Genomic DNA, 23,145 nt, shown 5'->3' on the forward strand with positions numbered 1-23,145 from the left:
GTCCTTTTTTAAGCTGTAGACTATTGTTATTTCTATGACACAGTTTATACAAGCTAATAAAACAAAAGCCACATATTCTAAAATAAAATAAAACAAACAAAATGTAAAAATCGACTCTCACAAACACAAATTTTAAGTTTCCATTTTTGGGTTTAGTCCACAGTTCCACTATTTTTAAAGCTTATATCTCTGTCTTTTGCTGTCTACATCTGTTTTCTGTTGTGTGACTAAATATCAGTTAAAGTCACTATATATAAATAGATACAGTAATTACCAAGATATAGACCCTGCATAATGTAAAGTATGTTCTTCCGTAATGTTTCTAACGTGCTCATTTCACAGATACAAAACAGGCCACTGCCACTTTACTCCTGGAAACAGAGGAGGTCCGGGTGACCATCGGTGCATTAAATCAAAAGGTAAAACACGCAATGCTTAAATTTGCACTATGGAACTTTTCTGGTAGAGGGGTGATTGTCTCCAAAGAGATGTTATTGTTTTGCCTGTCAAGTTTCACAGTATGGCATTAAACTTTATCTATTTGTTTCACTGACTCAAATACAGACATTTTGCTTTAAAAATTCCTTTAAAACATGCATTTCTGTGATTGAGCTCATCACTCCCCAGATCTGACCTGTAAATTGGCCTGGCTCCCTCACCTGCTTGTCTTCATACAGACGGATAAGTTTAATGCCCAACTGCAGCAAACATTCCAGGCAAAGAAATAATATCTCTATGGAGACAAGCAGGCGATAGACCCTTCACTTGAAAAATTACTTATTACAATATTTCCATCTCAGTTAGTGCCATCTTCTCTTCCCCCATATCTCCTGCCTGTAGCATCTTGTATCTGTGCGTTTTTATTTTAATGTAAACTGAGGCAGGTGCAGGAGCGTACTGTGTGGAGCTTTAATTCATCAGGCCTGACTCTTGTGTTATGCACTGGAGAGGAGCTGTTCTGCTGACTGTAGAGAAAATCCACCAGCCAAGCTCTAGTTCTGTACCCGTGGCCCCTCTGTTGCCCCTTTAGCTTTTATTTTGGTCTAGTTCTAAATGTTCTGCCCTTCACTCTTCCCAATGTGCGTCATGCTGCTGCGCTCCCCGTGCCTTTGTGGGTTTTGCCTGAGTAAGAACCAAGTTATTTCAAAGTTGTTACCATTGACGTGAAAGCTACAGTATATGTGAATATTTTCTTCTTTGCATAATTTTTAAACATTAGCTTATAGTGCAAAAGTCTTGACAGTTCCTTATAGTCAGGGAGCCAAAGTCTCAAAAGCTCTAGAAAATGGGTTGAACCTGACATCGCCTGCCATACTTTTTATTTGTGTTTTTTTTGTTAACTGTGACCCTGAGAACCATTAATTGGAGGGTCTGCTCTTCCGGAAATATCGCGCGGAAAAAAAAATTTGGCCATTTTAGTGTAGGTAACCTTCATTTTGTGATAGAAAATTTTGAAAAAGGAAACATTTCCTCAAATCCTCAGTGGATTGGGTAAGTTGTCTACAAATGCATTCCAGATGCAAAGAACACATGTGGTGACAACATTCAGTGAAAAAAATATTCATAAAACACATTTCTACATGATTTTGGCTCAATTTAATGCCAAAAAATAAGGCATTTTTTCACTTTTTTCCAATATTTTCATCTTTACCTCATTGGCAATCAACTATTCCCCCAAGTTTTGACATCAGCCAATATGCCATTCTTTTCTTCAAACAGTATAGTTATTCCACAGAAAAAAATATAAAAATCCAACCAAAATCAATGGATCTGTGATGATTTCTTTACCATCAACAGGCCCAGAACCTCAATAGAAAGTTAGGCTACTCTCAACATTCCATAAGGCACACTGGATATTTAGCATGGTTGTTAATGTCCACATTATTAAACATCATGGTCCCTCACTCCACCTTGTTCACAAATTTAAAAAAGTCAATGCCAAAGTGAAAGGCACCAGCTGTTCACCAAGAAACACCTTCCACTGCAAAGATGTGATGTTGCTGTAAAACCACAAGAACAAGAAAGTGCAGTGCAGTCTGTTTGTCTTCTGTACGTGTCACGTGTCAACAAACGGGATTTTACTTTGATGGTGCTCCACATACAAAATGTTCTCTGCAAACACAGGATGAGTTAGGAAGCCAAAGGTTTCCTTTTTGGTTCTTCCAGTGGATCAATCCTGCCCATCACCTTCACCTTTCACTATTTTTCAATTCTGTTGGGAAGGGAAAACAGTTTGAACAGAGGTTTGCAGTCACACACATCTGATTCACTTTTGCATTTATGGAGTTCGCAAACAAATTTCTTGAGTCGTTTTCCGCTGTTAGGATCCAACAACCACACAATTAACGATATCTGAATCACAAAACTAAAATATGACAATATCAGAACCAGAAACAAAAGTGATATGGTTCAAAAGTCTTGAAAAGATCGACTTTGACAATAGACACATTCCACTGGGAAAACAAACATGGAGGTTTGATGCTCACTTTTTTGGAAAATCCTTCCCAGTATGGATTACACAATGACTGGAAGTCTGAGATTCTTGATGCATCTATAGGACGCCCAACAAAAACTCTGGCATAGCCAAACCAAATTTGGTACACAGATGCACCATGGGAATAGGGACAAAAAAGTATATTAACAGGAAGTCGGCCATATTGGACTGATCGCGCGACTTGGCGCCAAAGGCGCATTTTCTTGTCCTCATATTTGAATGAACTCGTCCTAAGGCGTTTGACCCACACTCACTAGAATCATTCTGTATCATCTAGACGAGTGAGACATTAAAAGTTGTTTAAAGCTTTTTAAAACAGTTGTTGCTGTGGCAACGGTGCAAATTTCGGGTTTGTTTTTGCAGCTAGCCATCAAACTTTGACGCGTGATAATTCGCACAAACTTTGCCCAAGTTGACTCAAACTTAAATTGTTGGTGGACACTCCGACCCTGAACAGATTTATATAAGAAAATCTAAACTGGACGCAATAGCGCCTCCTAGGGAGGTTGTATGGAACAATATAATTTTACTTTGTCGTAGGCATGTAAAATCTGGTACACACATTCGTGGCCTGGTCTTAATGAAAAGTCAATGACGCATCTGAAAAAACACGAGGGAGAGACATGCTTCATTTGAGAGGTTGAAAAGGGCCTATATTCTGCTACACTGACTTTGTTGTTTTATAAAAATGTGCCCTTATCAAACACAAAATCAACTGAGTTTTTTTTTTTTCCCTCTTCCCGCTCGAGAGTTCAAAACACTGGTCACACAGTCTCCAGTGTTTTAAAATCCATTCACATTTACTTTCACATTTACTATAGCAGCATATTGCCTTCTAAAAATAGATCGATATCAGGTCAATATGTAGACTTCTTAGCGTATCTGCCTTAAATCTCCAGTACATAAATAAAAAATAAAAAAAACACTCAAAACTTTATTTTAACACTTTAATAAGAAGCGCTCGCTTAAAGGTTTGTGGTAAAAAGGGTTCTGGGTGAGTTTGTAGTAAATTTAAATTACATCATACCTTGACAAGTTAGAAAAAACTAGAAAGGTTGTCAAGATTATAAGGTCAATCAATCATTCTTAAAACGTATTCTTGGTACATCTATTCAGTTACTTTCAAACACTATCCATCCAGGCATGTTTTTGATGAGAAAACAAAAGTAAAAAAGGTTCAAAACATTTTACCTGTGTCACTATCAGGGTGTGAGAGGTGGTACAGTACCTTCTTCTCTGGAGGCTTCACTTGTGGTTCCTCTGCTTCCTTCTTGCTCTGAGGAGTGGAGCTGGACTTGTGACTGAAAAGGTCTCCATCTTCATCCTCATCATCGAACAGATCAACAGCCTTTTTAGGTTTGGGCTTCTCCTTTACTGCTGAAAAAAAAAAAAAAAGAGTTTAAGGAATTATATACAGGGACAAAATCAGTTTATTTGACTTATGCCTTTGAGCTTTGAACAGAGGCGATTGAGAAGTACAGAACATAACTGCAGCTAAACTTTTCCTCTGAGTCAATAAAGTATAATCTATCTATCAGTCTATCCATCTATCTATCTATGTAGCTTTCTTAGGCAGTATGAAACAACCACGAAGTGTCTTTAAAACCTAAAATCTCACAAACAGATGTAACTGGAAGACTAGAAATAATAACCAATAAACAATAAACAATAACCAAAATATTGTGACACCGTATCCTCAAAGGTCTCACAGTAATCACATTACAATATATCGAATTACAAGTCTCTTCACTGCAGCAATAGCTAAAAAAAACAGGGGGAACTACATAGACCATTATCCTAAAATTTATCAGCACTTTGTTAGCCTCCACAAAATATCACAAAAAATATCGTACTGTGAGATTTGGATACCGTTACATCCCTACTTCTTGTCCGTCTTATCAATTTTGTCACATTTTAGTTACCAGATGTTTTGACTGAGTTTCCGCTGAAGAAGTCATCCTCCTCTTCATCATCAAACAGCCCTCCTCCCATCGGGGTTTTAGCAGCTGGAGTCCCGTTTTCTTTACTCTCCACAGGTTCGGTGTCAGGCGGTGAACCAAACAAATTATTCTCTGTGAAAATAATTTTATTTAGATTTCGTTTAAATAAATAATGTATAATTGAAAGGATGAGAGTGGGACCTACCTGGGAATATTGAAACTCCACCAACTGGAATCTTCTTTCCAGACTTTGTGGAACCTAAACAGAGAGAAGTGGTGTTTTTTTTGTTTTAGTTTTTCTTATCTCTAAACTAATTTATTTTTTATTTTATTTATTATTTTACAGCATCTCCTAAGTAATGGCAGGACATGTGATGATTTGATATTCTGTTTCAAGTTTAAATTTTGATCAAATGAAGTGGTCAGTTTTTGCTATGTGGACAATAGTCTGTCATTTTTTGATCAATAGTTGAGTTATAGGTCAGGCTCACCTGTAGATGGTGCTGTTGTTTTTGCGGTGTGTTGTATTTTTTCCTCCTTCACTGGTGGTTTAGGTGCATCAGAGAAAAGGTCTCCCTGAAATACACAAAATTTGTGGCAGTCAGATTTGACAAAACTTGTTTATACTCTTTCAAAATGAAATTCTAATGCATGAAGTTCTCATGCAAAAATGTATAAAACATTTTGTAGATAGATTCAAGCTGGGGTAGACTGCTAATAAAGAGATGTCTGCTCTACTCCAAGGTCAAATTTATTGAGAGCAGTAGGTTCAGAGTCATACCTCGTCATCATCATCAAACAGGCCCCTCCCCCCACTGAAGAGTCCGCTCTTTACTCCAAATGGAGACAGGTCTTCCTCGTCCTCCTCCTCTTCGTAGTCCATCTTTGGAGGCTTGAACATGTCATCACTGTCCTCGTCCGCTGGAGGATACAACAGAAACATGGGACATTCAAAATAACATTATTAAAGTAAATATTTAAATGAAATGATTAAATATTTAAATCTAGGCTCCAAAACACTTCAGAAGTTATATGAACTTAATAGAAAAGGTTATGAATTACTAAATACGATAGTGGCTCAGTGGTTAGAGTAGGATCTCCCAACCCAAAGGTCAGAGAATTAAAGTTCTGTTGATATGTCCTTAGGCAAGACACTTCACCCGCGTTGTCTAGTATAATTGTGGTGTGTGCGTGAATATAGATAGAAACTCACGATTAATAAAAAAAAAAAAAAAGAAAGAAAATTGCATGAATAAAACACCTACCCTCTGGTTTGGCAGGCTTGGACTCTTTCCGGCTCTTACTCTTCTTCTTAGAGGACAGTGCTTTACGGATGATGGAAACACAAGTTCATGAACATGCACATGCAAAGATGGCTCACACAGTAACTTAAATATCACTCAAACAAGATGAACAACGGAAATGCAGTGCAAACAAAACCAGAGATCTGAGCCTTACATGCACGGTCCACCTCTGGTTTAATCACAGGTTCTCCTTTGATTCTAGCTGCCAGCTCATCTGCAAAGGACGCCTGGTGTGTGCTCTGAAAGACAATAAAACATAGTTATTGAATTATTTACTCTGTACTTTACTGCATATTTATGTAGTATTGTTTAAGTTAAACACTTTCTCACCTTTGTATCTTCTTCTTCCTCCTTGTCAGATTCTCCAAATATGTCGGAGTCCTCATCATCTTCATCGTCATCATAACTCAACATGGACGACTTCTACAAAATTGGATGATGAAATTAGCCTGTTACTTAACACAAAATGAAACTTGGTTTGTTGTATCCAAGTAGATTTGGAATTCACCTTTTTAATTTCCGGAGTCTCATTGTCATCCTGGTTGTAGTCTTCATCTGAATGCTGAAACACAGATAAATATCAGGACAGAAATTATAAAACAAAGTCACAAAAGTGAATACGGATGGCCACACCATCCAAGTCAACACGTTGTGCATTAAAAATCAGAAAACCATCTTTTTTTAACAGTCAGTTCTTTGATGCTTGATGTGTAAGCTGTGAATCCCATTCAAAATACTTAGAAAGCAACCATTTGTTCAGAAAGTGTCAGTTTGTGCTTTCAAATTAACTTTTGAAATCCTTGTGATTGCCATGATCAGCCTCCAGACAGTAAATGCAAAATTATTCAGCTCTAGTCGCGTTGATGCACTCATGTCAAAGTTGTGGCGTGCAGTGCATTTGGGGCCTAACAAGTGAAAACTAAATAAAAAATGAATTAATGAGGACTAAAACCAAGACTTAAATTTGATATTTTTGCTAATGAATCACATTATATTGTACAATAAAATTGGATATTGTTACACCCCATAAATTTGACAAGATAGTCAGATAAAACTTTATTGATTGAGAAGAAAATTCAAAATGATTAAAGTTTATTACATTTTAAATGAATCCTTACCACAGCAGCTTTGCCATCTTCACTTTCAATCACACTGTCTCTGTCACTGTCCACGGACATTTCTGTTGAAACACACAGGGTTAACCGAATGTCCAATACAGCCAGAGTAAATATTATTCTGACTATTACCGTCACTGGAGAGGTCACCCAAGCCCACGTCGTCTTGCTCCATAAAAGCCTGGGAGCCGATCAGGTATGGGAGGGGTCTGTCTACATAAAGGTCCTGGAAGTCATAAAAAGGACACATTGATCACTTTCTACAAATATTCATGTCAAAATTTTAGACTACAGTAAATATTTTACTCTAGGTTGAGAAAATATTTTTGAACCTTGTATTAAAGTGGGGGTATGACACATATGGAGTATGAATTGCTAACTGCTAATAAATTGCTAATGTGTTCAGATCATCATGTTACCTTTTATTGTTTTGAAAATGCTATGAAAAACGATGTCATGTGGTCAAAATGAAGTACTCCACTGTGATTTTAAAACACTTTCACCATAATCATTTGGATGATTTCAGCCCTGGAATTACCAATCTCTAGTGAACGTATGATAAAAGGTAGATGTTAACTTGAAAAATACCACTACATTACATCACAAAATGGAACAGACCATTTTGAGCTTTGGAGATGTAAACAGACTAATAATAAAGGATTACTCAAACATGTGTCAGAAACAAAACACAACTCCAGGTATGTTTTTAAATTTTTTGTAATACAGGAACAGAAATATAGGAACAGAAAATGCTTTGCTATCTACTTCGGTTATTTATTATTTTTAATAGTCTTAATTGATCTGTAATCTGTAATGTGAATAATTGTCTGACATATAGCAATACAGTACCTTGGGCTCCAAAATGGCGTCCACTCTGTCAGGCACCTCTTCGTCCTCTGAGTCGGAGTTTCCAGCTTTAATGTCCAGATGTTCAAACGCGGACTCCAGGACTTTGAGGCCATAAGTGACCGCCTCCTGCATTTTAGGGATGAGCTCGGCCTCCTTCTGCTCCTTCGTCTTCTCCTAAAACAGCAAAAACATTACAGGTCAGAAATAAGAGGACATTTTAAGCTTTGAAGTGGCTCTTGGTATTTGCATTTTCAGTTATGACACAAGGAAATTAACTGCAGAAGTATAGAACATATGACTTTGGGCAGCAGTGTATCATTTTCTTCATATTGTATTGTCAATATAATATATTGACAATATTGTTTTATTCTTTTGTATTGTCAATGTGACACTAATGGACAAATGTTTAGTAGAGAATTTTAATCATTTAGTAGGGTGCTAGAATGCTCAGAACAAGCCAGTGGTGGAGTGTAACAAAGTAAAAGTACTGTATTTAAGCCAAAAGTTTAGGTATCTGTAGTCAATACAAAGTCAATATTTTCTACTTTTACTTCACTACATTCGAGCACAGGTATCTGTACTTTCTACTCCGCTACATTTTTTTTTAAAAAACAGAGCTGAAAAGTAAAAGTATTTTTATCATTGATTTTTTTTTTTTTTTTTTTAAACAAATTTCAGGAAAAATCTTTATCAAAATCACCACATTTGAAGCTTTATTAACTCTCTCTCTATATTAAATAATTTTTACATTTTACTCCTTAAGTACATTTTAAATGTAAGTATGTTTTTTCATGTGATACTTTTACTTGAGTATTTTTTGCTACGGTATCTGTTCTTTCACTTAAGTAACAAAATTGAGTACTTCTTCCACCACTGGAACAAGGCTAAACACACAGGGGCTACAGGATGGTCCAGGGGTTAGATCACAGCGCAAATTAAAGATGAAATAATACTCAGTGTATGGCTGTACTCAAACTATCAATGCAGCAAATATATCAAGACAAACGTCTTAGCAATATAGGACCTTTAAGGGTGCGTACATACTTGCACACACAACATCAATATTAGGACTAAACTGGAATAAACCCTGAACAAGATCAGGACTAAAACAAGTCTATAGCAAGACGATACCAGTGTAACCTTATTATACCTGCTCGGGCTGTTTTTCTGTTGCGTCAGCTTTGGCTACTGTCTCCTCCACTTCTTCATCATAAACCCTCTGCAAGAGGAAACAGTTTATTACCACACACACAGCATTGGGTTATTGGCTTACTTGCGCCGCACAGGCTCACTCGCACCACAGGCTCACTTTTACAAATAATAAAACAGATATATACATTCTCTATGAACTGTGTATTGGACAGCATGAGGAAGTCGTTGAACACAGAATGCAGGCAGCTGTCCGTGGCCTTCGTGTCTCGGATCAGGCTGTCCAGCTGTTTTTCGATCTCGTGAGTCTTGGACAACATTCTCTGGCTGAAGTCTTGAAGGAACAGGAAAAGCTGTGAGGACAGATACAAAGAAAGTAAAGAGATGAATGATAATAAAATCAAAACTGAGATGCACCGTTACTGTAACTGAAATTGAATAGCTGTGCCAACACTGAAAAAATTAGCAGGATTGGGTATTGGTTCCTGGTTGGGCATTTAATTGGACATTATAAGACTATTTACAGGTTGATTTTGTCTCATAGTGTTTTAATTTTTATTCACACAAACTGCTTCTGTAGTCATTTGAAGGATAAATAACAGTTGCATAACACAATAGGATCTTTTGTGTAATAAGTTATAAGTTACACTTTTAACTTAACTTAACCTATTACACAATACCGTTCTTACACTGGTATTGGCTAATATTGGGTATTAACAGGTACTTAAAGTTAAAGTATTGATATCTGTATTGGAACTGAAAAATCCAGATCGGTGCATCCCAAATCAAAGCTCCATCATAAATTGTTTGAAGCCATGAATGACAAAAACATGTCTGAATAATATCTAATAGCAAATATGATGAGACTGAGATTTGCAATATTTCATTAAAAAGTGAACTATGTAATTTTTAAGGTTACTGTCTATCCGTAGTAGTACAGCATGAAACAGCAATGCGACCAAGTTAAAGGTCCAATAAGATCTCAATGGTGACAAGTAGGTGGTGTATTCCCCACTAGAAAAGTTAAACAGAACTGAATTTTTAAAAAGTAGAATAAGTGCATAATGCAAAATAACCTCTATATTGCATTTTGATAAGCACATAAGTATAAAACAACTGAAAGAGACAGAATCCATTTTTATAGGAGGTCTTCACCACATTGTTGGCAGATTTTATATATAATTAGACCCCATGCAGACTGTGCATTTCGTTCCCCATCAGGGATACGTACTGAATATCTCATTTTTTTTATTCCATTTATATAACATCTGCCATCTACAAAACAATTTATACCCTCATACTAAACTATACAAAAACTAGAGTCCACTCTATCTATACACAAATGAAAGGAGTGTATTTAAAAATGGCCCAAAACATAGTATAAGATGAAAAAAATAGGATGAAAATTGCATTCTATTGTCTAAAAAAAGTGTCATTGTCATCATTATGGTATCAAAATATCTTTTTTTTCCTTTCGAGTTTGAATTTTGTGTGTGAAAATTATGTGACAATACTTTTACATTACTACCAATTCAAATAGACAGTATTTACCCCTGAGTCAGCTGCCAGGGACCAGTTGGCGCTGTTCTGTTTCATTTCTGCTATAGTCCACGGCCTCTCCCAAACCTGAGCGCCATTATCCACATGGTCACTTTTACTGGGGCCATTGGTCAGCCCATCTGGTAACCCACTCATCTGAAAAACAAATAAATAAATGTACAAATAAATGTCAAATGGATTTAAGATATAGGACTGAGATACATAAAAAATTCATAATATCACAATTATTGTTTTAGAGATATGCAAATCTAGAAAACAAAGTATACTATAAAAAGAGGTAGGGTTATCAGATAATCAGATACTAATCAACACTAAAACCAATATCATTAACTAGATACTCATTTGAACAGGTACCAATGCTAAAAAAAAGTCACATTCACGGGAGAGAAATTAAACTTTCCTGAATAGCTTTAGAATGATCTTGAGCTATATCAGAACAAGTATAAGAGCACATAGACTAGTATAAACCCAGAGAGAGATTACACAGATATGAGGTCACATGGTAATATAAAATAAAGTACTATTGTTTAATGTTGAAAATGACTTTCCAGTGGTTAAAGAAATAATGTAAATGTAAAATAATGTAATAATAATGTATCATCAATGATGATACATTATTATTACATCATGGTATTGATTCTTTTTCTTAGTAGTGAAATTTTAGTTTGAAATTTTAGTATTGTAACTACACTATTTTGTTGAAAACATGATATGAAAATTATTGCACCATCATATGGAATCATTATTATCATTATACACTTAGTACACTAATACTGATATAAAAGCTACAAATTGCACTAAATTATCCAGGAAACATTGACCTAAATGGCCCATTATGCTTTTTTCTGATCTGTGTTATGATGTTCTGTTTTGTTTCATTCACACATTTTTTTAAAAACCAAAGGTAAAAAGTAGCTGTTAACTTGAAAACTACTAGTTCATGACATCACAGGGTGAAACAGAGCGTTTTGATCTTTGAAGACATAGACAGACAAATAATAAAGGATTACTCAAATGAGTGAATGAAACAAAACACAACTCCAGGTATATTTTTGATGAGGTAACAACATCATAAAACAACATCATAACATGCCTTAAATCTCACAAGAGTACATACTGCATAATATAGCGAACATATTTCCTGACTATAAAAATGCGTGGGGTTACAACACGAAGCCACTTCCTCATGTGACTGTTGTAAATGTAGATTCTCTCACAGGGACCACAGGGACTCTCCACTGTCCATGCCAAGGTTCAAGTATCAAAGGGACACATTTATACTAGTAGTAGCAGTTTATTTTCTTTGGTCAGTTAACATAATCATGCATCATATAACAATGATTTAACAAAACAAAACAAAAAAACAAAACAAACAAACTATGCAGTTAATGCATATAAATAAAGTTATTCTGTAGACCGAAGGGGTTTAGGCTGAAGTTTAACACTTGTTTTGCCAAACCCTATCACGTTTATACACACAAAGTGTGACATTAAAGGCATCAGAGGATTCAGCAGAGGAACCCTCAAGTTAAGTCAAATAGTGGTTTATGATATAAAAAACTATTGTCAAACTTGCTTCAGCAGCTTCATATTATTCTTTGTTAAGAGTTTACGGCACTCAGTAGATGTGATATTTTGAAGTAATCCAGACACAGGTTATAATGCTACAGCTAATTCGACTTTTATTCTTGTCTAGGGCTAACTCTGTGAAATGTGGGAATCACTTTCTTTTCCTGAGCTGCTGTGTGCTAGCTGCTGCTCTAGCCTCATCTGCACACAACACTTGTACACAGCAGGTACGTTCACTGTGATTTTGGCCATGTAGACATGTAAACAGAGCAGTCTCCAGCAAAGCACAGCTCGTCCACTCCGCACACTGCCTCCTGGACAGTCCGAAGTTTAGACAGCCTCAAGCGGACTCTCTTCTGCTGTTAGCACTTAGCTTAACTTAGCTAGTTAGCTACAAACAACGTTAGCAACAACATCTCCTGGGAAACCCAGAGGTCTTTAAAGCCGTCGTAAGCGCCTCGGTCCCTACCTTGGCTGTTGCGTTTCACACTGTGTTGGAGAGACGGACCGTGGTCCAAACGCCCAGGGAAAGCAGATCGATAATGTAAAATTTGGCCTCTCTCTCATTGGTCTTCTGACAGGTCAGCCATGTTCTGTCTGCAGACAGTCACCTGACTGCGGTCGCTTAGCAACGCAGTGAAAGTGGAGCGGCCGCGAGCTGAGCCAACTACTGCGCAAGCGCAGCCTGGAGCAGAGAACGGGGGCCCATGAGGCCAGTGCTTTAGATCAGCTCTAAAGTGTGTGTAAATTGTGTAGTGATGCGACTTGCCCGATATTTTACACTCATAACACGCACTCTGGTCATGTGAATGGTCTGTCCTAATGCAAGCTTACAATATCTAGGGCAAAAGTTGCTTCTGAGTGCCAATGACAGATAAAAATACTAGTAAAGGGAGTGTGTGGAGTAAACTTTTGTGCAATATTTTTTGGTCGACTATTACTGTGTAAATGTCTGCTTATGGCTGAAGAACTGAAGACATTCTACTCCATACTTTAAACAAGCCCAGTAAGCAGAATGGCAAAGCAGTAAACTAATAACAGGTCATGGGCCCTAAAAATGGACAACTAAAACTGTTTCTTCTAAGATCATCTTTATATTAGTACAAAGACAAGTAAAAATCCTCCAGCTAAAGTGGTCCTGACCAAGCCTAGCAACAAGATGGAGATGGGTCCCCGGCACCCCATGTGCTCCCTACTGCTCCAGAAGGATGGGTCAAATGCAGAGGACAATTTCCCTACGGGGACAATAAATACTAAAAACTAAACAAACAAAAACATATTAAACCAGCCAGAAAGCCTCCTCTCTGGACAAAAGCCTATGTAAGGAAAGTGATTGTATGAATAAAGTAAATCTTTCAAAAGAAAACTTTAATTCGTTTTTGAACTCTTATAAAACACTTGGTACAAAACTGTAGAAAAATATTTTTGAAAAACACAACAAACCAACGTATAAAATATGCAAACATATGGAATAAGTTACTTAAACAATAATTATCAAAAGTATTAATCATTAAATTGCAATAATAAAAAAATTGCACTGAAATAATTCAAAGTCCACTTGCTGAGGTACACATTAATTACGAATGAAATATATCAGGAATAGTCCAATATGGATTTTGGTATCGATATTAAACAGTAACCAACAACGGACAAACTGGGACTGACACAACTTGGGCAGTGCAGAACAAATATTGGCACAATCAGAATAATATGCCATCTCTAAAACATATACATATACATACATATCTATGGATGAAACTTGGAACAAGAGAATCTTTTTTGATCACACAGTAGTCTTTGAACATTTTTTCTTTAATCTGTTGCAGCACATAATAAAAGGTGTAGTGCAAATAGAAGTCAGTAGAAGTCCCTGAAGTGTCTGCGTGTTGTTTGGAGTTAGCTGGTTTGGAGCAGGGTGGGCAACGCGGTATCTGGTCTCTTCACGTGTCCAAACTCAAAGGCCGGGGAAAGGGACTGCTCCGGGGACAGTCCTGAGGTATGTTCTGTCTCTGTGTCCATGTCCTCACACAGATCATCCTCCTCTTGTGTATGATCATCTCCCCCTTCAGTGTCCAGTTCAAAAGTGCTATGGGCTTTCACCTCTTCCGTGACGTTCCCTTCTTCACTATCTTTTGGTACAATCTATACAAAAAAATATTTACAAAAACAAGCATTTCAAAAATTAGCACTTTTTTTTTTTTTACAATTAATTATGAATACACCAAAATATAAATTTGTTTTATTTTGTGTCTGTAGTGCAGAAAATACAGTAGGCCCTTTAAAGAATAAACATGTTTTAAAGCAAGGCGCATCAAGACAATTTATCTCATTTCATTTGTACCTGGTTAGCTTCTCCATCTTGACAGTCCAATCCTTCATCTTGTTTTCCCGTCTCCACCGTCACCTCATCCGAAACGCAATCCTTTTCTGTGACTTCCTGACTCGACTCTATTTCTTCGATATCTTGGCTTCCCCCAGAGTCTAGCTGCAATGGCTGCCAGTAGTCGTACAGTTTGCCCTAAAGGAAAAGAAAAAGAATGAGTTGCGCTTTTCTGTAAATAAAAAATACAAATAAATTAGCTGCTGTACATTTAGAGGTCTTGTTTTCTGAAGAAGCATCTGCCATTTTGTGTATATCCTGGCCACTAGGTCCTTCACCTGAAAAAGAGATTTACAGTTTAAACAGACTGGCAACGTAATGTTTCTGGGTCAGCAAATTCAGTTAGTAACAATCAAATTTAAAATAATTATGGATCAAGAGGTACAGAGAAGTTACTTTGAGGGATGTAGTGGAATGAAATGGTGGGGGGACTTTTTAATTTTATTGTCTATGTAGCCATATTTATTGGCTTAAAATAATAATAATAATAAATCACAAGTACTGTTTTTTTGTTGTAGAGTTGTTAAGTATGATGTCACTTCTGAGTCCAAGGTGCATAAATGACTGAAAATATTTGATACGTTTACAACTTCCTCAACACAACTCACCTCACCGCTCGTGTAAAAAAGGGATTGCAGTAGTTTACAGCAGCACGCCCAAACTTTCTCGTAAAGAACAGTAATAAACATACAGTTTTTTTTAGCTACTGGTGGAGGCGGGGCCAGTAATAACAGCACAAAATGCTTGTCATATTTGCGGTTTAGGTCAATTTGCAGAATATTTTTAGAGTCAGTACGGTGGTAGACTAAAATATATATGATAAAGATATAGAACATTTTTCTCTGGGGCCCTGTACCAGATGGTTTGGGCATGGAACTGGTGGTTGGGGACCCCTGGTTTAGAGATAATAAGGTTGTACGTGTGACAGAAAGTGTACGAGGTTGAGATGCACTTTTGAACATTAATGTCAAATATAATACAAATAACTTCAACTGTTTCTGTAACCTTGTGTAAACTATGAGATTCATGAAGTAGTGAATAAGAGTTGTCCTCACCTTACTGCGGTACAGCCACTTCTCACTCTCCCTGATGTGACATTTGACGTGGCGTTCCAGCTCAGAGCACAGCAACAGCAGATGCTCCTACGCCAACAAACACACACAAACAGATTTATTAACAAGACATGATCACCTCAAATGAATCAAGTCTGTCTGAGAGCTGACAAACCTTCTGTTGAGGGGGGAAGTACTGCATGTTGGTGGCTTCATTAGTCAAAGTCAATAGGCTGTAGCAGAGGTAGTATGCCTGAAAGAAAAAGAAGCAATTGACACAGAATACAGAGATGACAGCAGCTTTGTTTATTTGTAAAGCACGATTTTGTATACTTGGATGGTTAATGGCAATCAAATATTTATCTGTCAAATATTGAAATAGCCTAAACACACCTATATGTTTTCAACCTATTGTCATTGATGTAATCAGACTGAAAAGAAAAGTTATTTCATACTTCATTTGCATTATTAATTATTTATTATTACATGTTTAAAGGGCCCATATTAAGCAATTTTTTGATCTATGTTATAATGCTGTTTCCTCATCAAAAACATACCTGGAGTTATGTTTATTTCATTCACATGTTTAACACAAAAACCCTGCATATTTAGGCTGAGTTCTTCTCTCAAACAGGTAATACAGGAAGAATCATTTGGATGATTTTTATCCCTGGATTTTTCAATCTGTATTGAACTAAAAAGGTAAAAAGTGGTCGTTAACTTGAAAACTACCACTACATGACATCACAAGGTAGAACAGAGCATTTTGATATTTGGAGATGTAGACAGGATTGCTCAAACATGTGTGAATGAAACAAAACACAACTCCAGGTATGTTTTTAAGCATTATAACATGGCTTAAAGCTCACAAGAATCCATTTTGTGCAATGTAGTACCTTTAAGGTAGGATAGTCAACACAGTGAGAGTTACTTCAAAATAATACTTGAATCTAAAGTTTATTCAAGCAAATGTAGCTGTAAATGCAACTTCTAACTTTCCACCGACATTTAATAATAGGGTCTGAAAAGCGCCTAGAGTGGGGACAGACCTGCTGATCGAGAAAATCCTGGTCCTCCTCTGTGTACTTGCGGTCAGACGAGCTGATGATGGTGCGCAGCAGAGAGGAAGGCTTCATTCTCTGCACATACAGCCTCAGGTCACTCAACTATAGGGGACAAGAAGAACAATAACAACGCGTTTTAGAGATCAAATATGCACTATGTAACTTTTTACATAGGCGGAGCAATGACATATGCATTAACATCAAACAGCTCTATCTTACATCTATCTTACATTTACTCAGAAACAGGTGGTTTTATAGCTCAAGAATAACTAGAAAAACAGGCATTCTGACTGAGCAGGGTTGCCTCTCCACAGGTCTGACCTGTAACTTGGTCTGGTTTGGTCTCCATGAAAATAGGAAGCTTAAAGCTATACTGTGAAACATTCCAGACAAAGCAGTAACATTTCCATGGAGAAAAGCATTTAACTGACCCTCCACCAGCGAAGTTACACAATGCACATTTAAAACTTGTCTGTCAGAGAGTAAGCAGAGGTCAGGGCATTACCTGCATCTCTTTGGATTTAGGTCTGTACAAACAACTGCCATCCAACAGTTTAGAAATCATAGACAGGCTCAGATGACGTCGGAGAGTCCTAAACAAGAAAAGAAAAATGTTATGAAAAATAACTATAAATGTAATCTGTATTTAGAAAAACTGAAAATGTGACAGGTCATACTTTTTCATATTTATCAAGAACATGTTTTTGAACAAATGCAAAGTGTGTAGAAGGCTCTTACTTTCCGCGAGTGTGATCAGGCAGCAGTTGAACCAGATGACACATGTTGTGGTGGTCGTCTGTGAGGTCCGTCAGAGCCAGGCAGATTTTAGGCATCTGGAAGAATTTAAATGCAACAGATTAAAGGTCTTATATTATGTACAATTGACTCTTGTGAGTTTTAAGCCATGTTAGAAAGCTGTTGTCTCCTCAAAAACATACCTGGAGTTGTGTTTTGTCATTCACACATGTTTGATTATTAGTCTGTCACATCCCCAAAGCTCAAAATACTCTATTCGACCTTGTGATGTCATGTAGTGGTAGTTTTTTAAGTTAAGTGTATGGAGTTTAAAAACACAGCGGAGCCCTCTCACATGACATCACAAGGTGGAACAGAGTGTTTTCAGTTTGAAAGAAGAACTCAGCCTAAATATGCAGAGTTTGTGTATTAAACATGTGTGAATGAAACAGCACAACTCCAGGTATGTGTTTGATTATTAACATAGATTAGAAAATAGGGAAATATGGACCCTCTAATAGAAAATGAAGAAAAAGTTTTTTTCTCAAACCAAGGTGTGGTTCACAGCATAATGTATGCATGCTAACACGTCCATTTATAGCAGAGGTCACCAAACTTTTTTCTCTAGGGCCATATTATCGCTCCTGACTGTGATGAGGGCCGGGGTCGGGTCGGCCGTGTAACAGAATTGTATGACCTTGACAATACAGATTATATTCTTTGAAAACTGTCACACTTTCTTTACATATCAGACAAACTGCACGCTCCTTGCACTGAACAAAAAAATATTTGGTCGTCTACTGTTCTTTGAAAACTCGACACACTGTCAACTTTTCATACTTTCACACTTGCCATTTTGCTGTCCTTAACCGCACTATAGTACTCTGTGCGTGCGCTGACTGTCACTGAGCTTATCAGGTGATGAAAATTCGGTGGCAAATGTAATATGTCATAGAATTATTTAAATATAAATACTTCATATAAATATAATTTTTTAATTGAAAAAAATCAACAAAATACAAGATGCAGACATATTATTTGCAAAAAACCATAATTTAAAAAAATAGGCCATGACAACTTTTGAGGATTGCCTCATAGTGCCAGTTCAAGTTGTAGAGGGCTGAGGGGTGGGGGCTGATCAAAGGGGCATGGAGGGCTGGGTTGGCCCACGGGCCTTAGTTTGATGATCCCTGATTTATAGGATTACTGTTTAAGAGATGTTTGTAGAGGTCTAAACTACAGTGTAAACATGTTTTATAAGACTGAGAGACAGGAGATTTTGTAGATAGAACTAGACTCCCTGATATTGAGCTCAACTGTGACCACTCACTTCGTTCTGGAAGTGAATTTCTCATTCATAGTGTTAAATTATTCAAAATTAAAAGTCTGAAATTACGCTGTGGGCTAATCATCTATGTGGTCAGTGTAATGGCCAGAACACCTATAATTTTATGCCAATCTGTTTCTGAAATTGATTAGATTGCTAAGTTATTAAGTTAATTAGTAACATTTAACAGAATTTAGTTTAAAGAGTTTTTGGATTGGACATGCATTAGTTACCACGTAGCTGGTTGGAATGTTGAGCTCCATATAAGGTTGTGCATTTCATTTTAATAATCAGCTTTTGATTTTAAGAGAGGTGGTATTATACTTACTATACTATGTGGTATTAACTGCTAACATATATTTACATGACTTGGTTACCTTTTGTTGTTTTGAAAATGCTGTATTCGTTGCACACAAAGAACATGCCACTTCCGCTTTTGAGCGTCATCACAACAAAATCAGATAAAGAAAATACTGCACACTGCAACAGGTTTGTCAAGTTGTTGTATAGTTTTGTACATTCATGAAGAACTGTCGTGTGGTGGGTGAAGCATTGCACAAAATCTTACAGCTAACCTTAAGGAGGGTTCGAATAGTGCCTTGAGGACACTGCTAAAATAGTAAAACAAGCAAGGATGATAAATAAAAGATGGTGTGTTTTTGATGTGAGAACAACATATATAACATGATAGAAAGCTTAAAGGTGCATTGCATTGCTCAGAGCATCTACATTTGCATTATCTTTAACAAAAGTCCAAGCCTGTGTTACCATGTCTTCCCAGTGGCGGATGTTGTTGAGGAGCTTGTAGAGGAGGGGGTAGAGCTCCACACCGGCCTGTAGGAGGAGCCGTGTCTCCAGACTGACTGTACACATTGATGTCAGCAGCAAAAAAAGCTCACTGTCCGAGTAGAACCGTGGACACAGGCCCAGGCAGCATGACAGGTACTGAACACAAAACACACACACGGGAGAGTTTCAAATGATTTTAACAGGGACTGAACTATTGACACTTTGACCCTGGTGTCATCAACATCCCCTGGGGGTGTGTTGCTAATTGAAGGCACCACTCTGTTAGAAGCTGTTCCTCAAGTTAAACTTTAATCTGAGCTTCATTTGAACACAATCTGACCTCAAAGAACTGATTCGGATGGAACTACAACAGGTGAGATGATCTGGGCTGTTAAACAAGCCTCTCACACATAACTCTCATGGACTATTTGTCTGGCTGCTCCTAAATTCATCCAGAGTGGCATGGAGAGGCATTAAGTCAATGGCATCAGTGCACCATCCCTTCTGTGAAACAAGACAAAATGTCAGTGTTAAAGGTGTAGACAATGACTATTTGCCAAATGTGTTTAATTTCTTCTTTGCCCTCTTTGAGAGGTCATATTTTGGAGATGAAATTGACAAAACCTGAACATCCCTTGATCCAAATAATGATTTGTTGGTCTCTCAAGAAAGCTTTACCAAGTTGCTTAAAAAGATAAACACAAGTAAAGCTGCTGGTCCAGATGGTATTAGTGGATGCACTGTCAGGTATTGTGCTCATCAGCTTAGTGGTGTTTACTACACTTTGAGATGTCTGCAAATTCTGAGCAAATACCAACAATCCCACTGTTATATCTGTTACCAATTCAAATAATTCAAAGGAACTAAGTGAATTACCTTAGTAATGAAGATCTTTCAGAAAACACTAAAAGAGAATATCCTCTCTTTAACTGATAACAAACTAGATCCTTTGTTATTTGCTTATCAAGCAGGGAGGGTGTAAATGATGCAAAAATATTTCTTTTGGACACTATTTATAAACACCTTGAAAAGCCCAGCTCAAATGCGCAGATGCAGCCAGATATTTCAATTGACAGACTAGCCTCTGTTAAATTTAAACTTTTTAACTGACCGCATACAGAGAGTTCTGGTGAATGACCAAATGTCCAACCCAATTGTTTCAAACACTGGATTACCTCAGAGTTGTGTTTGTCTCCGCTGCTTTATATCTTGTATACAAATAACTGTAGGTCTGTGAATGAGGGGAGTAACACTATAAAATTTTCAGATGATGCTACCCTATTATTTCTCCTGCAAGAAGCAAACTCAGACCAGGGTCAGGCTCTACCTGCTTTCATTGAATGATATGACAATAACCAACTACACTTAAACGTGGCTAAGACCAAAAAAACTGTTGTGGACTTTCAGAAAAAAAAAAGTCACAGCAGAAAAAGCGAGCTTCATCCATGGAGAAGCAGTGGAAATGGTGGACGCCTACACCTACTTGGGGACTGTGTTTGATTCTTCTCTAAGGTTTGATAAAGAACACTGCGCAAATTGTCAAACAAGGACAGCAACAGGTTCACTTGATGCGGAAGATTAACTCTTTTAATGAGTCATCCAACATTTTAAATCATTTCTCTCATTCCTTTATCGAGAGTTTGTTGACATTTTCTTATATTAGTTGGTTGTATGGGTTATCTGTGAAAGATAAGAACAGTTTGAATCATATAATGAAAGGGTGTGGCAGATAAAGGGTGCTCCAAAAGACTAAAGCCATACTGAGCCAGCCTAATCATGTTCTGCGTAAGCAGTTTGTGCAAATGCCCTCTGGGAAGCACTATGTCACCCCACAACAAAAGACCAACCTCTACCCTAAATCTTTTAATCCTTCTGCCATAAAACTTCTAAATGAAAAGTAAATTTGCTAATGTGTCCTGATGCACTCATGTTTAAATGTATGATGTGTTTGTATTTTGTATTGTATTGTATTTTCTTGAGTTTTCAAACAATCTTAAAACTTTTTTGTCTGTTTGCTAATGTGTGCATTCTGTCACCTTGGTAACTGCTGAACATAATGCCAACAGAGATCCATGCAGAACACCCTCTGTCTGATTTCACTGCAAAGTATCAGTAAGCATTATGTAGTGTTCACCTTAAACATGTTGTTACAGTTGTGTTCAGGGAAAGTGCTTGGTGGTGTGGTAGAAGGACTCTCACTCTTAATGTAAATGTCTTCACTGAAATAAAAAAAAGAAAACATCCGGGTTACATATAGCCACATAATGTACGTTTTTATTTAGAGCAAAAAATAAGGCTGAGAAACAATTGATGAAACAATGATATTCGGATAAGCTGGAGAGTTTACGCAAAGCCCCGCTAAGTAACTTTTTAGCAAAAAATAGAAGAATGGAATAGAATAATGAAGAATGGATTGCATTACGATGGAAGTAGGACTTTAACTTTCTATTTTAATTGAATTATGCAGCTTGCATGTCACCTCAAGAAAGTTACACATTTATAGTTGTTCTAAACGGTCATTTTTCACAAAGATATGCACCAGCAAGTCCCTGCTTACAGTAGACTGCTGCCCCTGCTACCTGGCCCTGGATAAGCAGGAGAAAATGGATGGATGGAGGTTTGCTTTAAAACTTGTTGAAATTGCTGGAATATCAGTCTTTTCAAGTCATTTTTAAACAATTCTCTTGCATATAAAACTGTTGCATTTGTTGACTCCCATCTTATAAACCTATACTTACAGTAGACGTCCCTCAGTGAAAGGCGGCTGCAGAGTCTCCAGAGGGAACAGAGACACAAAGGAGACCCCCATGTTCATGAGCACCAGGGTGATGTCTGCTACAGAGGGCACCCACACTCGGAACCTGTCACTGCCATTGACTGCACACACACATACACACAAATCCAGATTACGGAGGCCTATTTATATGAATGGGTGATGCAGAGTTGCTGTTTGACACATTCATCTGACAATTTGCATCATCTTCAGCGAGCCAAGTCTCCTCCTGCCTCTGTCTGCGCAGGTGAGTCTGCTTTTGTCTGCATGTCGATCAAAAAGCTTTTTCTACTGTTACCAGTGCATACAGTCCTCACAGTGTATTTAGCCAGTGAGCGTGTACTTGTGTATTGACTGGGCTCTGTCCAGACCCCAAATATAAAACGATAAGCAGATAGTGAAATAGAAGTTTCCCTGTCCTTACCAGTGAAACTAAACACTTTTGACTCACCTATTTTAGTAGTAGCGGAGTATGCAATATCAGTGAGGACCTGTAGTATGTCCACTGACAACATATGGTCACTGTGAACACACATCATCTGAGAAAAAAGGAAAATAAATAGAAGCATTAGTATGTGTAGTAGTATTAGTTAGTGCTGTCATGCGATTAAAAAAATTGAGAGATTAATTAATTATGATCTGTAATTAATTAATCTAATTAATCTCATTTTAATCTCACCTAAAAATTGCTGCGAAAAGCCTTCAATTTGAGGTATTTTCATTTAAATTCATTATTACATTATTGTGGCAGATCAAAAGACTCATATAGATTAAAAAAAGTGACTTTATAAAGTCATTTATTGTTTAACAAATCTCTCCAAATTGGCTGTTGAGCCCAAGTATCCATGAATAAGAAACTGTTTGCTGTAAAGTAGCAAAGACGAGGAAATCTGAACATAATAACTTTTGTCTACTTAAAGACAATAAAAAGTCCAGTCTTTCCTTAACCATATTGAAAATATTATTAATAGAGAAATGCTTTATATATGAGATCACTGGTTTTAGTCCTTGTTTTAGTCCTGGTTTAGACCTGCTTTAGTCCTAG

The 23,145-nt window shown here is 37.1% G+C and overlaps 2 protein-coding genes across 7 annotated transcripts in view; both read right to left on the bottom strand.

Moving 5' to 3' along the window:
• LOC129411509 (WASH complex subunit 2A-like) overlaps positions 1-12,662 on the bottom strand; it is a 15,710-nt gene extending 3,048 nt beyond the window's left edge. The window contains exons 1-16 of the mRNA XM_055162453.1: positions 12,450-12,662; positions 10,403-10,546; positions 9,040-9,204; positions 8,853-8,921; positions 7,703-7,876; positions 6,986-7,079; positions 6,857-6,918; positions 6,247-6,300; positions 6,069-6,161; positions 5,893-5,977; positions 5,700-5,759; positions 5,216-5,355; positions 4,926-5,010; positions 4,640-4,693; positions 4,417-4,566; positions 3,723-3,871 (exon numbers count right to left, since the gene is read on the bottom strand). Coding sequence (XP_055018428.1) covers positions 3,723-3,871; positions 4,417-4,566; positions 4,640-4,693; positions 4,926-5,010; positions 5,216-5,355; positions 5,700-5,759; positions 5,893-5,977; positions 6,069-6,161; positions 6,247-6,300; positions 6,857-6,918; positions 6,986-7,079; positions 7,703-7,876; positions 8,853-8,921; positions 9,040-9,204; positions 10,403-10,546 — 1,578 coding nt within the window. The 5' untranslated portion in view covers positions 12,450-12,662. The remainder of the gene's footprint in view (positions 1-3,722; positions 3,872-4,416; positions 4,567-4,639; positions 4,694-4,925; positions 5,011-5,215; positions 5,356-5,699; positions 5,760-5,892; positions 5,978-6,068; positions 6,162-6,246; positions 6,301-6,856; positions 6,919-6,985; positions 7,080-7,702; positions 7,877-8,852; positions 8,922-9,039; positions 9,205-10,402; positions 10,547-12,449) is intronic.
• Positions 12,663-13,347: 685 nt separating this feature from the next.
• Positions 13,348-23,145, bottom strand: part of slf2 (SMC5-SMC6 complex localization factor 2) — a 37,577-nt gene continuing 27,779 nt past the window's right edge. For 4 of the 6 annotated variants that reach the window (XM_020929232.2, XM_020929224.2, XM_055162471.1 and 1 more), the window contains 12 exons: positions 22,552-22,639; positions 22,066-22,204; positions 21,462-21,546; positions 19,307-19,483; positions 17,215-17,309; positions 16,982-17,069; positions 16,462-16,578; positions 15,588-15,665; positions 15,416-15,502; positions 14,570-14,638; positions 14,322-14,498; positions 13,349-14,122 (listed from right to left, as the gene is read on the bottom strand). In XM_020929232.2, the coding sequence (XP_020784891.2) occupies positions 13,877-14,122; positions 14,322-14,498; positions 14,570-14,638; positions 15,416-15,502; positions 15,588-15,665; positions 16,462-16,578; positions 16,982-17,069; positions 17,215-17,309; positions 19,307-19,483; positions 21,462-21,546; positions 22,066-22,204; positions 22,552-22,639 (1,446 nt within the window). In that variant the 3' untranslated portion in view covers positions 13,349-13,876. Of the gene's footprint in view, positions 14,123-14,321; positions 14,499-14,569; positions 14,639-15,415; positions 15,503-15,587; positions 15,666-16,461; positions 16,579-16,981; positions 17,070-17,214; positions 17,310-19,306; positions 19,484-21,461; positions 21,547-22,065; positions 22,205-22,551; positions 22,640-23,145 lie in introns of all 6 variants that reach the window. The other 2 variants (XM_020929216.2, XM_020929208.2) reach the window with 1 other exon arrangement.

The sequence above is a fragment of the Boleophthalmus pectinirostris genome, unplaced genomic scaffold, assembly GCF_026225935.1.
Source record: "Boleophthalmus pectinirostris isolate CB_2022bp ecotype Guang Dong unplaced genomic scaffold, ASM2622593v1 HiC_scaffold_5, whole genome shotgun sequence".
NCBI lineage: Eukaryota > Metazoa > Chordata > Actinopteri > Gobiiformes > Gobiidae > Boleophthalmus > Boleophthalmus pectinirostris.